Genomic DNA, 25,790 nt, shown 5'->3' with positions numbered 1-25,790 from the left:
AACGACAGTTTTTTCTTGTCTTTCAGCAGATTAAAGACATAATGATTTTAATACTCACAATTTCTGAGAAAATAAGTAATTTTCACAACGATTCCATGCATGTATCACTTGATCTAACAATGTTTAAAGTTTGCTAGGCCATCCGGTTAGTGACTACGTTTTGCCACCACCCAACATGGTATGTTACACTGGTTTTCATATCTTCCATGTAAGGAAAGATATGGTTATCAAGCTGGCTTGAAAATAAAAGTCTACTAGACAAATCTAATCCAGTGGGTGTTTTGATTGACCCAGCATATATGTTTATTGCAAGCAACCAAATGATCCATACTGCAACCTCTGAATATTCTGGTTATAACTCGATAAATTTAACTCATGATCAGTTAAGTTACTACTCAATTACGTGACTGTTTCAGGCGTCAAGTGGTGGAGGAAAATTCCTGGGTTTTTCCTGACTTTCAACAATATTTGCGAAATTCAAAAATTATCATTTCTCCCAACTTTTTCCTGATTTCCCGGTAGTGTGGAAAACCTTGTGTATGGCTTCTCTTTGTGTTTCTACATTATTTTTTTCTCACTTAGTGATTTTAGGCTTGATCTCTAATCAGAATGAATTGCAGTTTTACAGGCTTCACTCTAGTGTAAAGCTTATCTTTGGAATATTGCTAACGATTTTCAGAGTCCATGGGTTTTGGCTTAAAGAGTTCAAGTTTATTGAAATCAAAGAAAGAAAAACTCTGGAACAAAACCATGACTATGTTGTAAGGGGATTTCAATTGACAAAGGTTTATGTCTTGAATTTTATATTCAAAATTTTCCCAAATTTTACCGACTATTTCAGAAAGAAAATTATCAAAACTGTTATGTATTCTTCCACATGAACATACTCTGTACATGATATTACTGATATTTTACGATAGTTACCTCCAAATAAAATCTGTGTCAAGTAATTTTGTTGAACAACCTGATAATCAAACAGTCAACATGTATTTAGTGGATCTTACTAAAGTCTTCAAGAAAAAACTACAACATATATGGTTATTACATTTATTTCACTTAAATGATTTACTGCCTGGAATTATCACTCTGACTAGTGACAGTAACTTCTTAAGATGAACAATGAATTATGTATGACAAAAGTATAACAAACAATGTCATACCTCCATTTCTTGAGCTGCAATCTCACATGCTGCCCCAAGCCCCACCACCAGTGGCGTTGGGACTGTACCACTTCTCATTCCTCTCTCTTGACCACCCCCACTCTGAATGGCCTCAACCCGCACACGAGGTCGTCTCCTTATGTACATAGCTCCAACACCTGTGAAATAGAGAATTTTTTCAATCATATCAGAATAGAGGTGGTTTGATCTATATTCCTGCACTGGGAACTTGGCATTAGTTGACTGAGCTCAATGTTCATTAGTGTCATTCTCAAGCACATAAAATCTGAAAAAATTGTAATAATGACCTCAAAATCTAATCAGATTATTTACACATGAATACAAACATGCCTACAATTTTCATTCCAAGTGGGTTTTTTCCTCTAAATTATGTCAAAATGTTTTTGTCAAAAATATAGTTCCAAAAGTTGAAAATGTTTCAAATATTGCAAACTGATGTGATGACCTTAAAATCTAAGTTGGACATTTACTTGTGACCATGACGGAGTGTGTAAAATTTCATCACCCAAAGTCCAATAGATTTTGTGCTGTCCCATTCAAATAATTTTGGGATGGATGTAGACATAGGGACTTTAAGGAATGTGAAGCTGAAATCCTTAAATCCCTGTATATACCATACATGTCCAAAGATTTTGACTGGCACATACTCTGAGCAACTGAATATTGGTCACAGGATATTCTACATCATCATCATATCAAATTGTCTTTGATTTCTTTACCCATCAAACTGACAAATCAACACCTTGATGTAAAATTCAAAGGTCTAGGTTACAAAGTGTTTCTTTGTCAGACAATCAATAAAGGTGTGGCCAGCCGAACTTGATTCAAACATTAATAGATCTAGTTTACACATTGTTTCTTTGTCAGACAATCAAGAGGTCTAGACAGCTGAGTCTGAAGGCGACAATGCTCACAGTTAGCTGGTTAAATGCAGGTAGAGAATTAACCCTTTAGTCATCAATAGTGCAGTAAGTTAAAAAAAATCTCCTCAGAAATGACATTTGCTTCTTATTACAAAATGCATACTGTTTCTTTAATTGGAAGGCATATATATGTCTACATGAGACCATGATAAGCATCAGGCCCAGAAGTATTGCTAGTGAAAGCACTACCTATCAGGTCAAAGTGCAAACATAATGATAAAAACCCTAACCAGTGTTTATAGACAAGATTTGATGTACATTACCATCAAGCAACATGTTGATGGCTTTCTGGCATCTCTGGACACTGAGTATGTTGGAGATACCCATCATTTTGGGCCCCTCTGCAATGAGTTTCTTACAGTCACACGTGACAGTGGTCATTTCAAAGTGACTAAACTGAAGTGTTTGTCACATGATAACGACCTGTCAGCCAAAGCTGTAGTATATATGGATTATTCATGCAAATGTACAAGACAGATTCCAAGACCATGAGATTTGCTGTGTTTGAGTCTAATGCTTTTTCTAAAAATGTAAGTGACATGCCACAGTTTAGTAATGATCACATGCAAACTCTGATCACACATTACAATCAACCAATACTGATGAAGTAAAGGAGTGGGGGATTTTCAAATATATCATTTACAACACATTATGGAGGATTGTCAACAGGTGAATTACTGAAAAAAACTAGTTCCAATGAAAGAACAGTACCCAAATTTGATTCGTTTGATAGGAATTTCATAGATACTTCCAGAATCAAATGTGAACTTTGAGTGCAGATTTTCATGCCAGCATTAGATCAAAACAAAGTTGTGATGCAGGCTGAGTGTTAATACTCTTAACAAACGTATGAAAATAAATCTTGTTGGTGTTTATATAGAAGACTTCTGTATCAACAAAACAAAGAGAATGCTTTCATCAAAGGGATGTACTTTAAGTGAATGGATTTACCCTAATTCAAATGATGCAAAATCACAATCAGTTATAGAAAACAATTTCTTTCTATTTACGTGAATAAATTTCACAAACTGCAGATTCATGTATCTTTGAAGCCTGTCAAAATATCTGGCTGCACTTGGGAAAATATAAGGATCCCACGTGCAAATATTTTGATGTATGTGTTGACAGCATTGGACCAATATGCTCCTATCTTTTATCACAATGGGAGACAAAAAAAACAAAAGAGATGCACAGAACTACCTTTAAATCAGCCACCATATCATCTGCACCAAAAATTACACTCTAAGTAAAGGTAAATATTGGTCAATTAAAATTACAAGTTTAAAAGAAATGTTCTCAGTCATATATGATCATCTAATAATGTGAAAACACCTTCCAGTAGAGGCTGCATCACATATTGGAACTAACACAAGAACTCAAGTTACAAACCCTCTCTGTGTTATCAAAATAGCTAACAACAACCAGGTACAACATTTCAGAATCACTGCTATCATTAGTTGCTATACTGAAGGGCTGGGATGAAATAATATTCACAATGTCTTTCTGAACTGACTTACTGATATCTGTTCGCTATTTACAATTTGTGAAACATGTAGCACAAAGTTGATGCAGATGCAGAAGCTCAACATAATGCTCAACTAAAGAATGTGTCAAACAGACTTTGGCCTTTATGGACTCCAATTCAGTTTCAGACAACACAGATCCAAATCCTTTTTGAGGTCTATGACTTACATTTTGATTTCAATGCAACATATTCTGTATAAATTTGAACTGCAGCTAAAATCATCCAGTCTGCCATGGGCAACACTCAAGTCAACAAATACAACATGCAATTTTTTCAATGCATGAATGTATCTGAATCTTTCATAATCTTGTGACCTGTTTCAGCTTTTGATGAGGCTGATTGTCTTCTCTGCCTTAACACATTTTCCTTTGGAAAACATTTTCAGACGATCAGATGATAAGCAAAATCTCAAGCAATTTGGCATTTTGCACGAATAACATACACCTCTCATTAGATTACTTGTGCCAAATGGGATCCAAAACAGATGCCACAGTACACCTTTATGGTCCACATTATTTTAAATTTCTTTCCTTACCCACCCAAGCAAATAAACCTAAATGTAGTCAATAAACACCTCTTCTTTGATAACTCACAAGTTAATGGGTCCATAGAGATTACCATGCCATATGTCAGGAGACTCAAATTTTGGTTGGGGGAAAAGGGGAAGAGGTGCAAAGACTATATGCAACATGAAAATTAAATTCTCCATTATCCTACATATATATTCAAATACTGAATTATAATGTTTATGGATACTGGATCTGAAGAAGAATTAAATTCAATACTTCATGACAGGCTTTTAATATATATCAAGTAACAGTAAAGATGGAGTTGATTCCCTTTCAAAGTCAGAACATGTTTTACCCATTGAAAGCCAACACCAAAAACTTAATAGCTTCATACTAGAATTATTCACAATCTCAATGTTATGTTTGCACTGGTTAATTCCTAAGATAGCGCTTTTACATGTCACTTTGTTGATAGCATATGGCAATGACTAGGTACAACATTATACTGCTTGTAGTAATAATGACAGCATGGATCACCAGCTACAAAAAACTGAGTGAATGGAAAGTAGAAAGGCATACTATTGTGTATTGCATTCGAACCTAAAAGTTTATTTTCAAATGTATTACTGCAAATGTTAAGGAGCAATCTACCGACAAGGCAAATGTAGCAACTTTGGTGTTGTCCATAGTGTATGATTTTAACCCCCAAAAAATTAGGCTGAATGTACATAGAGAAATTACTGAGATGTCAGCGCTGTTCATGCAGTGTTATCATATCAAAGGACTATTAAGTTCTGACCAGTTGTAAAAATAAATCCACCTAAGCCACTAAGTCAGCACTCAGTTAGGTTCTCATAGTGTGGCATTTCTATTAGCTACTTTTAAACTGTCTCAAAGCAAAGTTCCTGAGCATTTGAAACTTGTTTTGAATAATTCTTTATTTAGCATAGGAACTTCAACCTATTTAGCAGACATGGATCTCAGATGAGGCACATTACCAGGTTGCATAATGACTGGAAATAATCAGGAGTACAGTTTTTTGATGTCTTGTACATTAACTTTGCTTTTCTGAAATGGTTTTGGTCTTTAATAGGTTATATTTTTAATTTCTCTGCTAAGTATTCCCCATTTTCTGAATGCTCTTATTTGAAGATGTGCTAGCTTTGCTAAGTTTTTATCCCACTCTGAAATGCATTATTCAAAATAGGGTTGCATGCCACTTGTATAAACTAGTGTTCGGTACCTGTTAAAGAGAAAATGTTTTATCTTAGTGAGAAGATATAAATTTGAATTAACTTTATTACTGATATATTTCCTGTTTAGTCCATGACAGATGATTATCTGCAAAAACACATGGTGCTCTATAATGACAGACCATTTGCAAATTTATATCCTTCCATAAGAGACACAGTCCATGATGTTAGGGACTGATGAAACACTTTTATGTACAGAACCTGGGTCAATGAATTCTGACAAGTCTACAGAAATCATTTAATTGCATGCCATAATTATAGGCACCATACATCCAAGTTCCAACACTACAAGTTAGTAGTCAGTCAACTGAGCTCATTTATCAAACATATCTGGCAATATTACTGCCATTTTGGAACCTTTTAATAGTGAAACTAAAGTTTAACATAGATAATAATTATATTCCCTTTAGTGGATTGAGCAATATAAATTTTAAACCATACAATCTATTACTTCTCTAAAACAGCATAAAGAATCATCAGTTTTACTGGATTTGTAAGTTGTCATACCCTTTGGTCCATAAAGTTTATGGCCACTAATTGACATCAAATCAATGTTCATTTCATTAACATTCAGTGGGATCTTGCCAACTGCCTGTGCAGCATCAGTATGAAAGAAAACCTTCTTGGCTTGACACAAAGCACCTGTAAAAGACAAAGTCACAAATGTCAACTTCTTTTACTGACATCAATACATGAAACAACTGACAAATATTCTTTTAATAACATCTTCTTTAACCTTTCATCTTTTAACTCACTCACTTTATATTTAGCAAAATCAAGATTTTCAAGCTCGACTTTTGTGGTTGCTATTTACCTAAAATGCAAGGTATTAGCATGATCATAAAAGCAAATCTTTCTCTTAAAGGAAAAGTTTTACGAGAATCCAACTACACAGAATTGGTTCTTGAAATCGTACATTATTTCACAAAAGAGCTATAAAAAACATAAATGTTTCAATACCTAGAGGAATCATGGTTGGAGCTCTGCAAATGATCAGAATAAGCAGAATGGGTGGAAATAATCAAGCCCCTGATTAAAGCATTTCCTCAGATGAGACATACCTATTTCTGTGATTGGCTGTTTAACTCCAATTTCATTGTTGACTGTCATGATAGATACAACGACAGTGTCTGGTCGAATTGCAGCCTCCAGTTCCTAAAACAAAACAAAGCAAATAATTATCAAAACAAGGAAATCTGAAGAATAAGAGATTCCATTTCTGTTCAACTTGCCTTTCATTTACCTAAAATAACAGAACCTTTAAAACTGACCTTAAAACTGAATGTGGACAGACATAAGGCTATGCCAGACGCCAAAGTGAAAAAATTAAAACAAAATAAAATAAGTAAAATATATTTCTACATTACCCAATCATAATATTTCCAGAGTACATTGGTTACCTTACAAATCCAGTCCTCGTAAGTCAAAAAAGACATCAACTATGTTTGTTTTATAATCAACAGTGTTTAAAGATCATCTATTTGCTAAGATGAGAATAGTCTCCCCTTGGATCAATTTACTGGTGCCAGATTTCATCAATCATTATTGACAGCTGCAATGGATGCACAAACTTTTCTAGAGATGAAATTGCAGAGAAGGGTTTACAGATTGTGACCATATAATGATCAGGTAAGCATTATCAAAGAAACATATCTGACTCCTCAATCTGGGCATATTCAATTATTTAACACAATTTAATAAAATAAAAAGATTTGGTGGGACTTGCATCCACTTACCCTGGAGTTGACCCTGGCTCTGACCTACTAATGTTTGCGAAGTCGTTAACAGAAGAAAAAAAATTGTTCTCACAAATTCAACATTAAGTTGAGTGTCGGTATCTCATGTTCTTAGAAAGCTGCTGACAAATCTGGGAAGGTAGCATTTTGCATTAATTATAAAGGTCCCAGCCAATCACACTGAGCACTTTATAATGAAAGGTCTCTGAGGTAAAAGCTGGAGTAAGTCATCTCTGATTTCCATTCTGCAGCTTGAATGATGTGCACTCAAATGCTACACTAGATGTGGATGCTCTAACATTGTTAGCCAATAGGCATTAGACATCAGACATTCATCTGATCTTGGCTTAGCTTTAGTTGATAACCCAATGTATCCAAGTTGACAGAGCTCAAGTGGAAATATAGTCCCATACATTTCTAAATGGAAAAAGCAAGTGAGAATCCCCTTTTATGAACAGCCCAGTTTACCAGGTACCAATTTCTTAGTACTGACAGGGTTCAGAGATTTTCAGCAGGAATATTATCAAATGTTTGAGATGGACACCATGTATCTGGGAAAGGTGAAGTGGCTATAATCCATACTGGGTCATGATGAAGATGAGATTAGTATTGGACCTGTTTGCGATAATACCATGAGATCAAGGCCAACTAATGTCTGTTGTGTATGTCCTGTACTGGCCAATGAAGAAATAATTACCACAACCAACAGTCCAAATGGGCCACAATACCATATCATGTCACTACTTTCCTGGCAGTACCACCAATGATGGCATGGTCTGGAATGTTATCAAATGTTTGAGATGGGCACCAGGTATCTGGGAAAGGTGAAGTCACTATAATCCATATTGGGTCATGATAAAAGATGAGATAAGTATTGGACCTGTTTGTGACACAACCATGAGATCAAGGTCAACTAATGTCTGTTGTGTATGTCCTGTACTGGTCAATGAAGAAATAATTGCCACAACCAACAGTCCAAATGGGCCACAATACCATATCATGCCACTACTTTCCTGGCAGTACCTGCCATGATGGTATGGTCAGGAATGTTATCAAATGTTTGAGATGGGCACCAGGTATCTGGGAAAGGTGAAGTCGCTATAATCCATATTGGGTCATGATAAAAGATGAGATAAGTATTGGACCTGTTTGCGATACTACCATGCCAGTACCTGCCATAACGGTATGGTCTGCGATTCAGTCATGAGGAAATCAACAAGAAGGGAGGTAATTCATGTGTGTGTGTGTGTGTGCAGTACTGTTTGGAACGGGGTGTTGACTTGTGAAACTATCCATTATGAACACAGCTCCTGTAAAGGTCAGAAACATATTCATTTCATTTTCTTTGTTCCACAGAGTTGTTTACAACATAATTTTCTTTACTCTGTGCAAGTGATAAAACATGCAATGATGAGATTCAATGATCGGCATTTGTACTGGTAAAATTTGGTCTTGTACTGACTTTTTTACCAGTACAAGGTACCGGTAGTAGCACAACCCCAGGGGATATGCTGGAATATAATCTAAAATATAAATGGCATACCTGGATTAAAGCTCACCTTCATGTCTATGATGCCATTTTTCTGGACCGGAAGGTAGGTGACATCAAAACCCTCTGCCTCCAGAGCTCGGCAAGAATCCAAAACACACTTGTGTTCCTGTCAGAAATATACATCTCCTTTTATATTTTATTAATTTCACTCTAAGGGCACAGACTCAGTACACGTAAATATAACCCATGCATCACACTGCCACTCAGTAAAGAGATGCATCTATAGGAAAAACAAAATCTCCAAAAAAGTGCAATACAATAATTTGTCAACTGGCAATGATCAGCAATACTATGTATTTATAAAGTTTCATAGCAATCAACTAAAAACTGAGTCCCTGAAAAGGACCAAATATCTACTGTCCAAAAATAATTGCCTGGAATCAAAGATAAGATTATTTATTCTTTTTAACTGCTAAGCATGGCTACTATCTATTATATTCTTGAGAAACACCAACATTCCAAAATTTGGTCACAAAAATATTTTCTTACATGTCAAAGTCAACATGGTCACAACATACAAGTGCGGGACAACATTCTTTGTCATGGCCTTTGAACTTGAACTCACAATCACAGATAGAAACAGTCAAACTTGTCTCCAACAATGTCAACATATACTATGTACTAAATTTGGTCAAATCCATAATTAATAATTGTTTTTAAAAAAACTTATTTGAGTGGTATCATTCAAAGTCTTCATTAGAATCCATGTCCAAGTGCTAACTATCAACTTGTTGATTGAAATGCTACAACATACAAAGTACATATAACTGTGTTCATAACCCAGTCAAGATTAAAAAAATGCTAGCAATGACTTGCTTATCAAACTCCTTCACAAAAGTGCCTTGGTCAGATCAATACCATTTTCTATCAGAACCATGTAAATACTGTAAAGAGAATCCAGGCGTAGTGACAACAAAAATTTCAAGACGGCCACAAGCATCATGTTGGAGAGCAGACGAAGACCATTTTCAATCTTGACGCTATAATTATAATTGTGTTTTATTGAAAACTACATGCTGACAAGACCATCCATTCAGGAGAATCAGTCATATTGAGATTTTCTGGATGGCAGTCAAGGCAGCCATTTTGGAGGCTAGATCTGCATCATTGTAATATAGGAATAACTATATATCTGAAGAAAGCCATTCATTTAGGGAAAGTAGCTTCAACGAGATGTTTCAAATTCTGTGAGGTCAAATTGGCGTAACTTTCCTTCTGGACCAATAACATACAGTGGAAAGTTTTTCTCTGGCTGAATCGGTTGCGATCATTGTATTTTCTCATAAAAAAGACATTTACTTCAACACCTACAGACATGGACCTCAACAAAGGGAGAGATTTATCCTGATATACTGCATTTCCCCCCTCCACCATCTCATCAAGAGATTCAAATTTTATTAGGACCAAAACATTATAAAATTCATCCCACAAATAGCATGAGATCATTCCATAAATTAAACCACTGTTATGTAAAAAGGTTTACCTGTTATAAAGTAGCATGGCATTGGTGGAGTAAAAACTCAGTGAATGAACAGACTTTAAAACAGATCCATCAAATTCATATCTTAAGGGCTGTTCCATTAAAAGATATAGGGTACCCAGGGAAGGCAGTATTTTTAAAAATATATGCCAAGGTACTTTGATACACAGAGTTCATATTAAAATGATAAGAAAATTCTAAATTTCATCTATGGGTGAGTACCCTAATTTAATAATGCCTTCCCTGGGTCCCATGTATGTTTTAATAGAACAGCCATAAGATATAACACTTATAAAAATAATGTTCCAATAATTTAATTTTACTATTCAAGTTATCCTTCAATCAAACTTGTTATATGGTTAAATATATTTATGATATACCATCAGCAACATACAATCTATCTTTCTCTCTCTCTCTAATTATCATTTCTTTTTTTGTTTCTACATTTTATCCTCAACAAGACTATTTAAGCCACTAAATATTTTACCAATTCATTATGAATTTCTGAAAGTCCAAGATTTCCATAGATAATGCTATGGACATGCTCTTACTTGAATTTAAACTCAAACAACTGCCACTATTTGAGACAGACTCTACACACTAAGAGTAGAACATTATAGAAAAATAACTTAAACTGAGAAGTCACCCGACAAAGTCAACAAAATGTAAAAATGAAAGCTATACATACTGTCTGTGAAGTTATTACATGCTTTTTCTTGCTCTTGTAGAACCTGGCAACCCCCTTCACTGCAACGTTATTGGATTCAGTTGCACCACTGGTAAAGATTATCTCCCGTGGGTCAGCTGCTATTAAATCTGCTACTTGCTATGGACGAAAAGGAAGATGATGATATGAAATTTCCTGTTAGGTCACATTTGCATAAAACTCAAGTATACATCTTCATCACATATACTGTTGCTAACAGCAATTTTCCATTCTCCATATACATGTGGATATAATTTCTCATAGCAGCAAAATTTAAATGTTTTATTGTTTACTCCAGAACCAAATGAAATATAATAATACTGTTAAGTATCTAATAGAGAAAATAAATTAGAAAAATTGAGAAAGAAATGAATAATAACAACAAAATTCTACATGATAAGTAAAAAATAATTAATCTCAAATTAATTATTTCTAACTCATCCTTGCTTGACTACTTTCACAAAATGCTGGCAGTTTCTACATCAAATACGAAATAGAAAAATAGTTTCATAAGAAACTAGAGCCATTTCCACTGCTTTTTATTACATATTCCTCACCCTCACACACACACACATGCACACATACACACACTCAAAGAAAGATCCTGATCCACTTTTCTGGACTGTAATTTAGGTGCCATATCCCAAAATCCATAACATTTCTGTGTCCTGTTACAAATACACGTGAAAGTGTGGTTAACATATATTTTGAAGATGACACTGCTGATGCTGACCTTTTACCCTTTCCCAAGGACCCCAGGTGAAGGGCCCAGAATTATTTCCAATCTCAAATATTATTATCATATGGGTCAACCTACCTACCAGTACTGATCTGGTGAATTTCCACTATGCAGTTTTTCTTTGGAGAAAAGGTACAGACAGATGGATGGAAAAATAACTGACAAAAGTGGTCACAATATCTATGATTTCAACAGCATGGGGATAATGAACTGAAGAGGAATTTGTCAACATCACATAAATGCTGATAACTCATAACCATTGCACTTGCAAAGCAAATGTCAGTCTTTGTAGCTCACTTGAATAAGCTATACACCCTCTCACATGGAAACTTGACAGGTGTTTTTGTTAAGGAATGTATGTACAGCGGTTTGTGACATGTCAGCACAAACATGACTATATATTGCTAATTAAAAATTAAGTTCCAGAATGCAGTCCAAGTGGACCTGAGACATCACACCCTTGGCAGACATCTTATAGTCAATTCCAGAGAAGTCAAAAATCTAGGTTGGTAAGATACTTTCTGCAGAAATTTCTTCTAATGCAGTTGACTGCATGTGTTAAGAAAATAAACATTTCAAAATTTGTTTAAAGTACAATAACACCTGATATGATCAGCCATTGCTACAAGTGCCCTCCTATCACACATTACCAAATCATTATACATGTACATTGATCTACTTTATTATGCAAATGCACTGCTGTCAGTGACCACCTGCTACAATGCAACACTGTTATGAATAACTGCATTGTACAACCAAATAAAAACACAACTGCAACAACAATCTGCAGTGTAGATTGAAATGAACAACAGATGAGTAAACATAAGAATGGTGATTAATCTGCTCAGGTAAATATATGGCAAACTCTCCCGCATCCCTCCCTGACTCCATTATACAGACAAATCTTTAGACAAAGAGTGCACATAACTCTTATATTGTGAAATGCAATGATCTGACAACATGCATATCTTCTGATGAAAACTATAATTACTAAACTTCACAGCAATTGAGTAAAAGCTGCATGAACAGTGCATTCACCATCACACACTACATCCAATTTTTTGTCTAAGGGGCAATACCGTTTTAAAAAAATCAAGGTATCACAAAGATTGGTCATCAGATAATATGTACCAAGTGATCTATAAAATAATGCAAGACAAACTGAGAATAGTTGCACAAACAAGGTAATGTCAAAGCATTGTATTAAGCTACAAGACATGACAGGTAAAAACTGGAGCAAGTGATCTGTTACCAGGTCCATCTTAGACAACCATAACCTTTAATATTTAATATTTTGGCAATCCATCAACATGAGCCCACTGAAGTTACTTAACTTCTGCAGGTGTTATGTATATCTGACTTAATTTATATTTGATTTAATTTAATTGTTTGTTTGTAAGTTTTACATTTGTTTTATTCCATTACATGATAAAGTAATGTAACTTTATTAGCTGGATGATATTTTCCAAAATTCAGTTCAGTTTGACCCGACTGTTTTTCATAAACACTAATAACAGAAACTTTGTATCTAATGCTGACCTAATTCCTGACCTTGATTAAGAAATCAATGAGAGCTGAAGTATAAAAAAAAACTTTAAAAAAATAATTCTTTCTTAGAGTAAGATTTATAAAGTGAAATCGAGGCCACACTTGGAGTACGTGACAAATAATATGTAGCAATTATTTCGAACTCTGGTTTTTCCAGTGCACTGACCCACATCCAGGCATCTGTTTTGCACAGTAGCTAGATTTATTATTGATGTTTTGAGAAAGAAGAGTCATTCTGTACCTTAACACTGGAGATCTCCAAGTTTTTTTATGTTGTGACCAGTTTTTTGGGGCTAATTATTTTGTTTTCTTCAAAATAGTTGGATTCCAAGAGATTATTTTCCCCTTGAAATGCTTGTGCTCTAAAGTAATTCTTGGACACATCAGTACAATGCTGATTACAGCTTACATCATCGCCTTCAATTTTCGATTTCATCGGGAATCGAACTCAGTTTCATTAAGACTTTTTATTACTAGGATTTCTATTTTTAAATCTTGGATTATTTTTGGATTTTATTTGTAAAACCGCAAGTTCTTTTTCTCATTTATACCTTGTTTTTCTGGAGAAATTAATTATTTGTTAAATTTTGCAAGGCTTGTTGTCTTCACTCTTTTCTTGTTGCGTTTTGTAAGAGCCTAAATGTAACACCAAGATAAAACAGTTTCTTCTTGTCACTACTGAGTGTTGAAATCAAATCCAATACTCCTGAGAAACTTCAACATACCAAATATGGTAACATAAATATTTTCTTACATGTCCAAGTTAAAATGTTCAGAAGATATCTTTAAGTGCAGGACATCATTATTTGTCATGGCTATTGACCTTGAACATTTATTTAAGTGGCATCATTCAAGGTAGTCAACAGGTATATCACAAACTAGATTTCATAAAAATCCATTAATACTTGTTTGTGCTGTCATAATAATATCTTTCATGAGAGTAATTTAGTTAATTAAATTTCTAAAATTCTTTGAAAAGGTTTTGTACTGATGGCCACTACATTTAATGGTTGAACTGCATCATCTGAGTGAATCTGAAGGACAGGTCAGTATGCTTTCCATCATATTTGGTCCAAATTTTGTTATGTAGTTTGTGATAAATCATTTAAAGGTTTTTCTATTTTCTTAATCACAGCTATATCTGATGGCCGATTGGCAGCATTTTATCATATTTGAATGATGTTCATTCCAAGATGTTTGTTTCAAATAAGGTCCCATTCTGTCAAGCAGTTTTTGAAAAAAAAGTCATTTATATTTTCTTCAGTTTTTAACAATGGTGGTCATATTTGATGGTGGTGTGGCAATATTCTGACAAATCTGAAAGTGCTTCTTGTCGGGATGCTTTCATTCAAATGGATTAAATTTCTGCTAAAGAAGAAAAAGAAGTTATTTAAAGATTTTATATTTATGGTAATGGAGGCTGTAACTGATGGCAAATTGCCATCGTTTCAACAAATTTTAAAGACCTTCATGCCAAAATGGTTCATGTCCTATTTGTTCAAATTCTGCTGCATAGTTCTGGGCAAGAAGTCATTTAAAGGTTTTTCTATTCCAAGAAATGGTGTCCATTATTTGATAGTGGATCGGCTTCATCTGAACAAATCTGAAAGCCAGAATGCTTTCTGTTAAATTTGGTCAAATTTCTGGTGAGTTGCTCTTGAGAAGTCATTTAAATGTTATTCTAATTTCATAATGATAGTCATGATGCTTTCTTTCAAATTTGTTCAAATTATGTTGATTAGTTTTTGAGAAGCTGTACATAGCAGCTCTGAATGGATGACATGCAATGCATAAAGGAACTGGAAATGACACTGGATTGAATCCAAAGATATACAGCTACTATACTGTACTCTACTCAAACGTTAAAAAGGAGCAGCAAGTTTACACTATACCTTTCTAGCCTTTTCCACTGCAGCTTCAGTTTCCCAACCATATGCATGTGTCCTTGAATGGGGATTTCCATAGTAACTTACAAAATAGGGCAACATGGCATCTAACACTCGTGGATCCTATAATTGAGCCAAAAACATAGATCGCAAAATCAGAATATGAATTGGAGAATTTATTTTTTAAATATAATATAATAGGAAATTTACTGAAAGGACTGTTTAAATAAGAATTATATCAGTAATTAAAACAAGGTAGCATAGCCCTGAAATCATTTCTCACTGTGGCTAAACATGATGACATGTGGGTGAATGGTTCATCACAGAGCTAACTAGTACAAATGGTCCTGATACTTTCTTCATGCACAGTCCCATTCCCATTGTGATTTACAGGGTAATCTCTTTGTTGCATAAGCTGTTTTGTAAGGTGGCATCACTAAATGCACGATTAGTTACTGTATCTACTTGCTTGCCAGTCAAGTCCAATTGTAAACAAAACAGATCCTGAGATGCCATCCCATAATGCACTGGCAAGTCAGGGTATGCATAGTTAGTTCTACTAATTACTGCTAACAAAACTGCCTATACCCTGAACTGGCAATGCATTATGTTACAGCATATCTTAGTCTGTGCAGTTGGCAGCTGGCCTTGACCTACAGATGAGTATATAGCTATGCCTAGTAGGAAGCCTGCAGTATGTACCATGTTAGCAAGAGTCTGAGTAGTTTTGATGTACTAACAACACTAAAAAACACATGAATGCTAATCTTCAGAAATGTGATAGTAACAGTTAACCAGACAGGCTGCCTGTGATGCACATGAAAAAATTCATACCTAACAATTGCAGTATGGACACAGTTCAGAGTGAAGAATCAGCAAAGTCAGAGGTGGGAACTTACTAGTGGAGTTGTGGCCTGTGCATCCAAATACAAGGGACGAAATTCTTTGTCAGGCATGTCCTTCCTCATATCAGAAATATCAATATGTTTGGGTTGGACTAAAAAAAAAACAGAAGATGTGGATTAAACATTTGAGTTTCAAAACTAACAATAAAAACAAAACAGAGAACAGGGTCCACAGCTGATCAACCTCTCATTAACAGGATGAAGTGATGGGAAAATACGAAAAGTGTAGAGGGATATAATTCTGAATGTCCTAAAACAAATGCTTAAACAGACATTTTGATCAATCTTTGAACCAAACAATACAAAAACAAAAAGAAAACATTTGACTGAACAAAATTACAGAAGTATGTTGTGACCCTGCTATAGCATGCACCTTTATAACATGAATTTGGATATAACACGGTTGTGGCATGGCTCACAAAATTTCATATACAAGTACTTTTCTCATACACGAATTGTTTTTTCTTCATAAAAGTACAAAAAGCAATGTGTCAAAAGTTTATTTTCAGTTTTGGGGAAGAGATCATATGTGAATTCTTTTATAAGATGATCACGGCATGACTCCTGCAATTTCATATACTTGTATTTTTCTCACACTCAAAAAAAGTTTTTTCTTCTTAAAAGTATGAAAAATAATGTGTAAAAAGTTTATTCAGGGATCAGGCTGGACTTGCCAATGTCACAAATTGTGATTTATATTCCTTATTGGCACCAAAATATACCATCTGGCTATTTTTTCCAGACATTATTGACTGTTTAAACTTGTATATACAACCTTGGGTTTGGAGTGAAGAAACTCAGTGGCATCATGAAAAAAAGCTGCAAACTTTATATAAAATGCACTGCAATTCATATACATGTATTGTCAGATAAACTCTTTGTTCATATTGACAAGCCATCTTAACAGTGAACTGTTATAACATAATCCACTTACTCTGACATCTGGCCCGAGTTTTGTATGCTGTGAGATCTCTGCGTTTTTTTAAAAAAACTTACTTCTGGTAGCAGAGATCATGAGGTCGAGGCACTAAGATCTCATAATGGATCTTTCGGACAAATTAGTGTCAGATTATCAGCTGCTCACTTGTAACTAATATATTTATTTTGATTGACCACTGTATGTGGATGGTAAGTAAAAATCCTCTTCCTTTCACTCACAGAATTAAATCCTTCAGAACACTCATATTTTCTGTACTAACCCCTGTCAGAACAGAACACCTGTTGGCCTTTTATATAAAAAAATTCTGATGCATGCAAGGAAGGCAGCATCACTCTGCCACCATAAATGTCACAAAAAGAAGAATACAAATCTAAACAAACAAAAAATAGAGATCTACTTGTTGGTCTGTCTATGCTACGAGGACTAGCTACAATTGACCAACTTCTGAAGGCAGGCAAAGTAACTGCTACAATTGACCAAAGGACAGCTAATTCCTTTTGTTTTTTTAAATGTACCCAGAAAATAATAGTTTGGCTGAAACTTCAAAGAAAACTCATTACCTCTGAGGCACTGATAGTGCTGTATAAATACTAAGCAAATAAAAAATATTCAGCCCCAATCAATGATCTACAATTATTTGATGTTTCTGCTGCAATAAGAAACACATTTTCATTTAGTACTCAAGGGAAATAAATTGCAAATTTTCAAAGCTTATTGGGTTTTACTCTTTTCAATTACTTAAGACCACAAAGTTGCAATAATTAGAAATATTTCTTTTTTGTATGCTTTGATAACAGTTTAAGTATTCCCTGATTGCTTAGCTTTCTTCAATGAATGGCCTCATCTTCCACACCACAGTGCTCAAAGAATTTTTTTTTAGACAGAGGCTCAGGGCAGGTGACATAAATAAACTCACGAGCCCCGACTGAAATTCCACAAGACCCGACTCCAATTTCCACATGCCCAAAATTTCCCCTTTTATATGATTGTCACACAATGTTGCAATAGTTACAGTTTGAATAAAAATTCAATAGGGTTTAAGGGGTTTTAAAAGTAATGCAAGTATCACTAGTCTTCATCACTACCCTCACTAGGGACTGGATGGTCCTGGTGTTCAAACTTCTCTGCTGGGTTCTCTGAGTGAATCCTGGTCAGAACCGAGTTTACGTATGTTGATGTGTTGGTTGCTGTATGTGCACAGAATTAATTGCCCCTTCCCCTTTTTTCATCGCCCATGTGATTCACAGTGTAAAATCTGTCAACCATGAATTTGGAAATTTATTTTTGTTGGGCTTTACTGATAGCTAATTGAAATTGGCTTCAAAAAATGAACTATTCCGACAACTGAAATGATCATGCTTTGCATTCTATATATGCAGTAAAATCTGACTTCAAAGAAACTTTGCCGCTGTTCACGAACTTGCCAAAAATATGATATATATGGCTTGATATGTAATAACTTTTCTTCTTGTACATGTATCTAGGATCTCGGTGATACCTATAATGGGTTGTTCTACTTCCTGATCCTTCCTATGCAAATTAGCACAATGGGCTCACCTGCTGCAGCTTTCAAACAATTCTCACTAGCTATTGTCAGTCACTTAATAAGTGAAATGGTGGTTTATACCTGACCTCAATGCCTTTAATTGCCACTATTTAAACTGCTCAAGGGATAGTTTTACATCAGCTCCAATAATGACTGTTTACCGATTATACATGTAACAGGGTTATATTGAATGTGGTGTTTGGTTTTTTTTAGGATTACTGAAAATTGTGTTTTCTCAAAACATGATCGTGTCAGGGGCTTTGGGAGTACAAACTCATATTTTTAACATGACATGCCATGATTCAATTTGAGATCTCAATTTTATGTAGGACAATGATGATCTGATTTAGATTTCGGCAAGTTAACTTATGGCAGGTATGTCAACATCTTGAAAATGTATTTTCACATTTTGTCAAATATTTTTCGGGACAAGCCTGATGGGCACCTCGCTTTGAATACAGGATGGTCCCAAGGCAAGTTTCTTCAAAGAAAGTAATGACTAATTCACAGACAAGTAATTTCTTTGTTTCAGAATCGGTCTAAAGTCATAATATTATATAACACATATTGACATTACCCAAAGTACTTTGAATTATGAATTTTATCAGAAGACATTTATAAACATGAGCAAGAACTGTTAACAAATTTTCTCACATAACGTGACACTGCTCATGTTTTGAAGAATTTTTCACCAATGTGAATTTCAACAATAACACTACAATGTTGACTAACAATAAACAAATTTTACTTTTTCAATACCTGACATGTCAACATTTTCATGCATTTTCAGAATTAAATATAAAAAATTCTAGCAATTATAAATCTACAAAGAAATGGAAATATGGAAAGGTCTGTAAGTGGTAAGAATGTTTTACCTTACTAGACACTATAGCATCATGGAGGAGAAAGAAAGAAAATTTCCAGCCAGTGAGCAAAAAGCACAAACCTCATGCTCCAAAGTCAAATGTGTGTATGTGCACATGTGTCTAAGTCACACACATACTGAAACATGACAAACACTACCAGATTCTAAGAAACTAGTTTACTATTTTTTGTCTCATGAACAAAACATGCTGTAAAAATAATTATAAGAAACATATTAATATGATGACTCAATTATTGACGGTTCATTTCCATATGATTTATTATTATTTCCATGATGATGACAATTTTTAAAACTATTTTCCCCTTCAAAATGAGCCACATAATAGGTTACATGTAGTGACAATACATTCACGTACAATGCCCTTAATTTTGTTGAAAATTAAAGTCTGTGAACATCAGAGAGTTAAAAAATTTCCACATTATTATTTATTTCAGCAAAAAGTTGAGTTCAGATTAATAATGAATAATTGTCAAACTTCCCTTGTTAATGGTATGACCATAACTGAAACTGTCACAATGCACCAAGTCAGATGACTTAAAAAATGCCTTTCCCAATCTGATACTGACATCATCTTTTGATGCTAATCCGTATCAGTATTTTATAAGTTTTAACAACTGTCACTGCCATGAATTCTACTGAAGAAAACTCTTTATTAAGAGCTCATTTAACTTTCTAAATGGGGGGAGGGGCAGGTAAATGCTTTAAAACAATTACCCTGTTCTGATTCACAGTACAAAACAAGTCACTATTCCATTCCTCATTTTGCATGAAACAAATTTATATATGATTAAAATAAAGAAGAGTGATTCTTCAAATAGTATCTGGTTGTAAATCACTCTTGATGTTTTAGTCTTTTTATGGATAATCCTGATTCACTGGCTGTTCCAATGTCAAAATGTAATGTCAACCAGCCCTTTTTGGGTGGAATTGCCATCAGCATGCCTACCAAGGCAAAGTGTTGATCGGTAGGAAGTTAGCCCACCACAGTGATGTGTTGATGTGGAGAGAAAGTGGAGGGGATTAAGTCGCCCACTGTGTACTGTGGCATCACATGTAACCTGTACTGTGAAGTATTCATGAAAATTTGGCCTCCAGTTCCCCTGCTGACACAGTCAGAGCAGAGCTGCATAGTGGTGATTGTTATAAGATTTCCACCACTCCCCACAACTACATATCAGTTTGTTCATCAATGAAAACTATTCACAAAATACCAGGTATAACTATCCTGTTGGGTCATTAAACTTATTACAAAAAAAATTCAAAACAACACAAAAAAGAAGGGTCTATTCACATGGTAGCTGTGTGCTTAGTTTTACAAAGACAATTCACACAATTGCCATTTACCAACTGTCACTAAGACTCTGCGTGGTCACTAGTATCTGACTCACAGTTTAGTCCTACAATGTAAGACATAGCACATGTTAATTTTGTTTTAGTGCTATTGTTTTAGTTTAGTTTTGCCTGACGCCCAAAACATAAATATCAACGTCGAGGTCTTACATGTTGACTAACTCAGTTATGATTAAAATAATTATGCTTTGCGGTGCAAACAAGATAAAACTAGAGAATTTTTTATGATAATTCAATTTTACTTTAACAGTCAGCATCTTTTTCTCAACAATGATAACATAATCAAAAATGTCATTGTTATTCTCAGTAATGATAGCACAGTCAAAGAATAACATTTTCTACTGTCAATCACAATACCAAACGGTAAGTAGTCGATAGGAAAGATGTCGATCTGTCAGGCTAAACATCATGGACCAAATATCACCCTACGCTTTTTTTTAATTAGTGTATGATTTGTTGTGTAAACCTTGTGTACGATCTTGTGGCTGTGCGACATTATTCGTGTAATCCTGAACTTTCGTCTGCAATGGTCTTGTTGCGAAAAGGTAACCTCGACTCGAAAAGAGCCGGCTGCCACATCGGTAAAACGTGGGCAGCATTGTATGTCAGTGTCCACAATGAAACAATCTCTGCTGCTGGCGTAGCTGGCTTTTCTTTTCCTTTGGTTCCCTCGAACGTAACTTCTATTACTGCATGCTACTGGCTTGGCAAACTATCGTCTTACGTAATAGTTGTTAAATAATACAATCGGAATATGTACTGCCTTTTCCGTTATATTGAGAAAGGAACCTCGAATGTAATTCCTGGGTGTTGAGAACTATATTCTTGAACTACTTTCGATCACAAGGAATAATTTAGCAGCGGAAGAAGGCCGAGCTACAATCACACTTCCTTGGGGTTTACTGTCGTAATATCTGTGATTGCACTCCGCCAGAGGCGAATCATAAAATACACCAACTGATTTGTATTCCTGCAACAAACGTCCCTTGTTATTTCACCACTCGAGCTGAGATTTGTTCCGATCATGAGTAATACTGGCTTACCAAACCAGAAGAATTTTAGCCATCTATTAAGAAATGCCTTATAACTGAAAACAAATTTGCCAGTCTAATGACTAATTGGTAGACTGGTCATTCTTAAACAAATAAATTATAAAGAAGAAAAGAAAATGCACAAAATTATAACTCAGATACTTTGGAAGTTTATACCGTTTAAGGATAAAGAAGCAACATTTGTGGGTTTAAATGAAAAGCACATGTCGGACAAAAACAAAAGAAAACAGGAATCTCTCTCTCTCTCTCTCTCTCTCTCTCTATACAAAATGTAGTTCTGTACATTTTGTTGCTTTTACAATCACCTTTGCGTATTGATAAGTTGATTGTTTTCTTTTGTTTTTAGTTTCTATTTTTATTTACATTAATTATATCAATATAAGACACGCGTATAATTTAAACATGAAAGATCATAGAAATGAAAAGCACTACAAGCACAGTCATTCACATGAATGCTAAACCATTCACGTATCGACGGATGAAAACTAGTGCGGAATAGAAACTAAGCGAAATGACGAACCAACAAAATGTAATTAAAATATCTTAATATATTCACAGTTGATCTGGGTAATTATTCTGCTATAATAACAGTACTACTCACTATAAATCTCTCTGTCTCTGCCTCTCTCTCATCCTTTAGTGATCGGTTTGACTTAACTTTGACCATTATTTATAAGTCTGGAGACATCGTTGGATGACACAAGCGAAAATGTTCTACGTACACTCGTCTTTTAATAGATTATCGCGCCCGTATCATGCCGCGATGGTTCAGAGAGAGAGAGAGAGAGAGGCATTTGGAAATTTTAATATTTAATTAATAATAATAGGTTTTTATAACATATTAATAGGATTAAAAAGAAAAAGAAAAAACAACAAAACATTAAATACACAACAGTATGTGTACCACGTAACCGAAAAATTTAAATATAATGTCGACAGCGTTTGCATCAATCATTATATAAATATTGTAGATAAATCCCATGCAAAGTACACGCATACCGTTACGACGAATAATATTCTTGTAGGTTACTTAGTGTAAGTTCAATTTCAGGATTTTCATCCAGCCAGAATTCTTTTTCTTTCTCACTCTAGATGTTTGTGTATTTAGTCCCTTATGCATACAACGGGAAGGGGAACGGAAAGCAGAAAGGATTGCGATGAAATTGAGTACCATATTAAATTTATTTAGAAAACCTTGATTACTAATACTTTTTACCGCTATTTTCAAACTTTAACAGTTTAATAATGAGTGAACATTATATATATATATATATATATATATATATATATATATATATATATATATATATATATATATATATATATATATATATATATATATTGCTGGTAGTAGGTAATTGGTTGTATTATGCATATTTTATTTAATTTATATTTGATTTAATTTATTGTATGTTAGAGTAATGTAATTTTGTTTACCGGAATTTGATATTTAAAAAAATTAGTTTGACCTGAATGTTTCGCCGTAAACACCTAATGCTGACCGGGTTCCCGACCTTGATTCAGAAATCAGTGAATCAAGTAAACAACTTTCTACTTTTAACTTATTCTTAAAGTAGAATGATTGGTTTTTGTCAAGGTCATACTGGGAATACATGACTTTATACGTAAACAGCCTCTATTTCGAAATTCTGGTTTTATCGGAATTGCGCAGTGCAGTAGTCATGTTTAATACCAATGTTTATAGAGAATTTAGTCAGTTTGGGCTTAAAAAAAACACTTGATGTCAAGGTGTTGGTTTTATTGTGACCAGTTTCTAGTAATATTTTTTTTATTACAATTATTTGGATTCTGAAAGAATAATTCTTTTTCCTGGAAATATTTGAGTGCTCATGCAGAATTCTTGGACAAAGACATTTCTTTAAATTTTATTCGGAATTCAAACACCGGAATATTTTTATCTGTGGAATACCAAAGAACTGTAGACACGACAGCATAATACTAGCTATAGCATACGTCATCGACTTCCATTTTGAATTTTCGTCGGGACTCAAACTCAAATTTCATTAGAACATTTCATTAGTAGGACTTCTAAAATTTAATTAGTGGATTATTATTCGATTATTTTGGGATTTGATTCTTAAAACCGTAAGTTCTTTTCCTCATTTTTACCTTACTTTTTCAGGGAAATAAATTATTCGTTAAATTTTACAAATTTGTTGTTTGCACATTTTCTTTGTTACTGTTTATTAGAACCTAAACACGTTTTTTAAGAGTTGATAGATAGTAGATAACTAGATGTTGGTTAGTAGATAACTGGGAATTGTTAGCAAATAATGGGCAGGTGGATAGTGTAGAACATTGTGCTAGGTACTTGATTTTGAACGTAGGTAACTCGTAGGTGAATAGTACGTCGCTGGATGCTTCATGGTAGATACCCAGGTGGGAATAGTACATCATTAGTGTTAACAGTAGATAACTGGTTGGTGGATAGTAGATAATTAGATGTTGGATAGCAATGCCAGGTGGATGGATAGCCACTGAGTGTTGATGTTAGATAATAGGTCGGTGGATAGTATATAAATGGGTGTCAGTTATCTGACAGCTGTTTGTGGATAGAAGATAATTGGGTGCTGGATAGAAGATAGGCGGTTAGTGAATAGTAGAGAACTTGTTTTTGATAGATTACTGGTTGGTGGTTAGTAAATCACTGAGTGTAGGGTTTTAGACAACAATGATGTAGATAAAAGATACATGTGTATTGTTATGTAAACATTTGGTTTAAAATAGGCGAAAAGGGTCAGGTAGGAATAGTAACTAAGGGGGTTTCGGACAGACCTTATAAATGGAGGTATGGACAGACTTTATGACTCATTTTTATATTTTCGACATCAGTCGCAGGCGAGAAAACATGCTGTCTAGGAAAAAAATATGACACACATAAGAACATAATTTCTGTGACATTGCCAGTCAGTCTTACTCAGGTCACAATTATTACTTCTGTGTCACTATCGACGAAAGCAATCCCAGCATATCTTCCTCTCTCATTTTACTGATGATACCCGAGTTAGGTTTTGGCATTTTTTGCATTGATTTAAAGGAAATTGTTTGTTCTGAAGCATTATGTTGTTTTTTCTCTGTGTACTTTGGCGACAGAATACAAATATTAATGTGGCATTGTTGCTGGTTCGGCAGTGAAATCTGTGACCCAACGCACGTATACGTTTGTTTACGGTCTAGCCTGTCAAAAACACTGGCTAACCTATGACAAAATCTATAGCGTGAGTTTATGCCCCAAGACCTCTGGAGAACGGAGCAACTGTCCTGTCCGTCCCCCACCCCTCCTTAGTATACTACTGGATTTGGACACAGCTCAGTACTGGCAAATAAATGTAGGGTCTTTATAGGAAAAAGGATAAACTTGAAATTATTCTTACAATACATATAACTTTGCGCATAGCAATACCGTAATATTCAGTGTCTTCCTTTGCTGTAACATTGCTAAAGTTACGATACATTCCTTGCCATGGATGTGCTGTCTCAATGTTGTGATTTTATTTTCACGTAAGCTGAAATAAATGTGGAGGAATTTCGTTCCAACAAGATTTAAATATATGAGCACTTCACAATATTCTGTTATTATTAAAGTCTGTGATATTTTTGGATACCATGAAGTATACACTCTAAATTCTCTGTGTCTCTTTGACATTTATCAGATTTTAAAAGCTATTATCACTGAATACAGTACTGCAATCTTTAATTATTTTGTTTCCATATATCATATGTATTAGACTATATTACAAGTCATACAGGCCACGTAGGTGTCCAGAACCGACTATTTCACGAATAAGTGTCATCTTTAGCATATGATTACACATACCTTTAAATGGCAATTATTCACTTTATTTGGATCCTCATATGTCCATGTTCCTTTGAAAGGTCATTATTTACACGACATGAGAAGTACATACGGAAAAAAGTAATGTTAAATTACGAGGACATTTTTGGACGAAGTCAAAACGGATTTATGTCGCGCTATGATGTCACAATGAAATCAGCACGTCTTGAAAACAAATTTGTACTTTGTGATAGTCCAGATGTCATCTTTTCTTGAC

At 34.5% G+C, this 25,790-nt stretch overlaps 1 protein-coding gene across 2 annotated transcripts in view; it reads right to left on the bottom strand.

Moving 5' to 3' along the window:
- Window positions 1-21,438, bottom strand: part of LOC149783013 (cysteine desulfurase-like) — a 44,342-nt gene extending 22,904 nt beyond the window's left edge. Inside the window, exons 1-8 of one of the 2 annotated variants that reach the window (XM_089934587.1) lie at window positions 21,146-21,438; window positions 15,938-16,037; window positions 15,045-15,161; window positions 10,848-10,985; window positions 8,687-8,785; window positions 6,453-6,546; window positions 5,899-6,033; window positions 1,161-1,318 (exon numbers count right to left, since the gene is read on the bottom strand). In XM_089934587.1, coding sequence (XP_089790713.1) covers window positions 1,161-1,318; window positions 5,899-6,033; window positions 6,453-6,546; window positions 8,687-8,785; window positions 10,848-10,985; window positions 15,045-15,161; window positions 15,938-16,037; window positions 21,146-21,264 — 960 coding nt within the window. In that variant the 5' untranslated portion in view covers window positions 21,265-21,438. Of the gene's footprint in view, window positions 1-1,160; window positions 1,319-5,898; window positions 6,034-6,452; window positions 6,547-8,686; window positions 8,786-10,847; window positions 10,986-15,044; window positions 15,162-15,937; window positions 16,038-21,131 lie in introns of both variants that reach the window. The other variant, XM_089934586.1, reaches the window with a different exon arrangement.
- Window positions 21,439-25,790: the final 4,352 nt, after the last annotated feature.

This window comes from Sinohyriopsis cumingii, chromosome 15, assembly GCF_028554795.1.
Source record: "Sinohyriopsis cumingii isolate HCF-2022 chromosome 15, ASM2855479v2, whole genome shotgun sequence".
Classification (NCBI taxonomy): domain Eukaryota; kingdom Metazoa; phylum Mollusca; class Bivalvia; order Unionida; family Unionidae; genus Sinohyriopsis; species Sinohyriopsis cumingii.
This window is presented reverse-complemented; position numbering and strand designations above follow the sequence as displayed.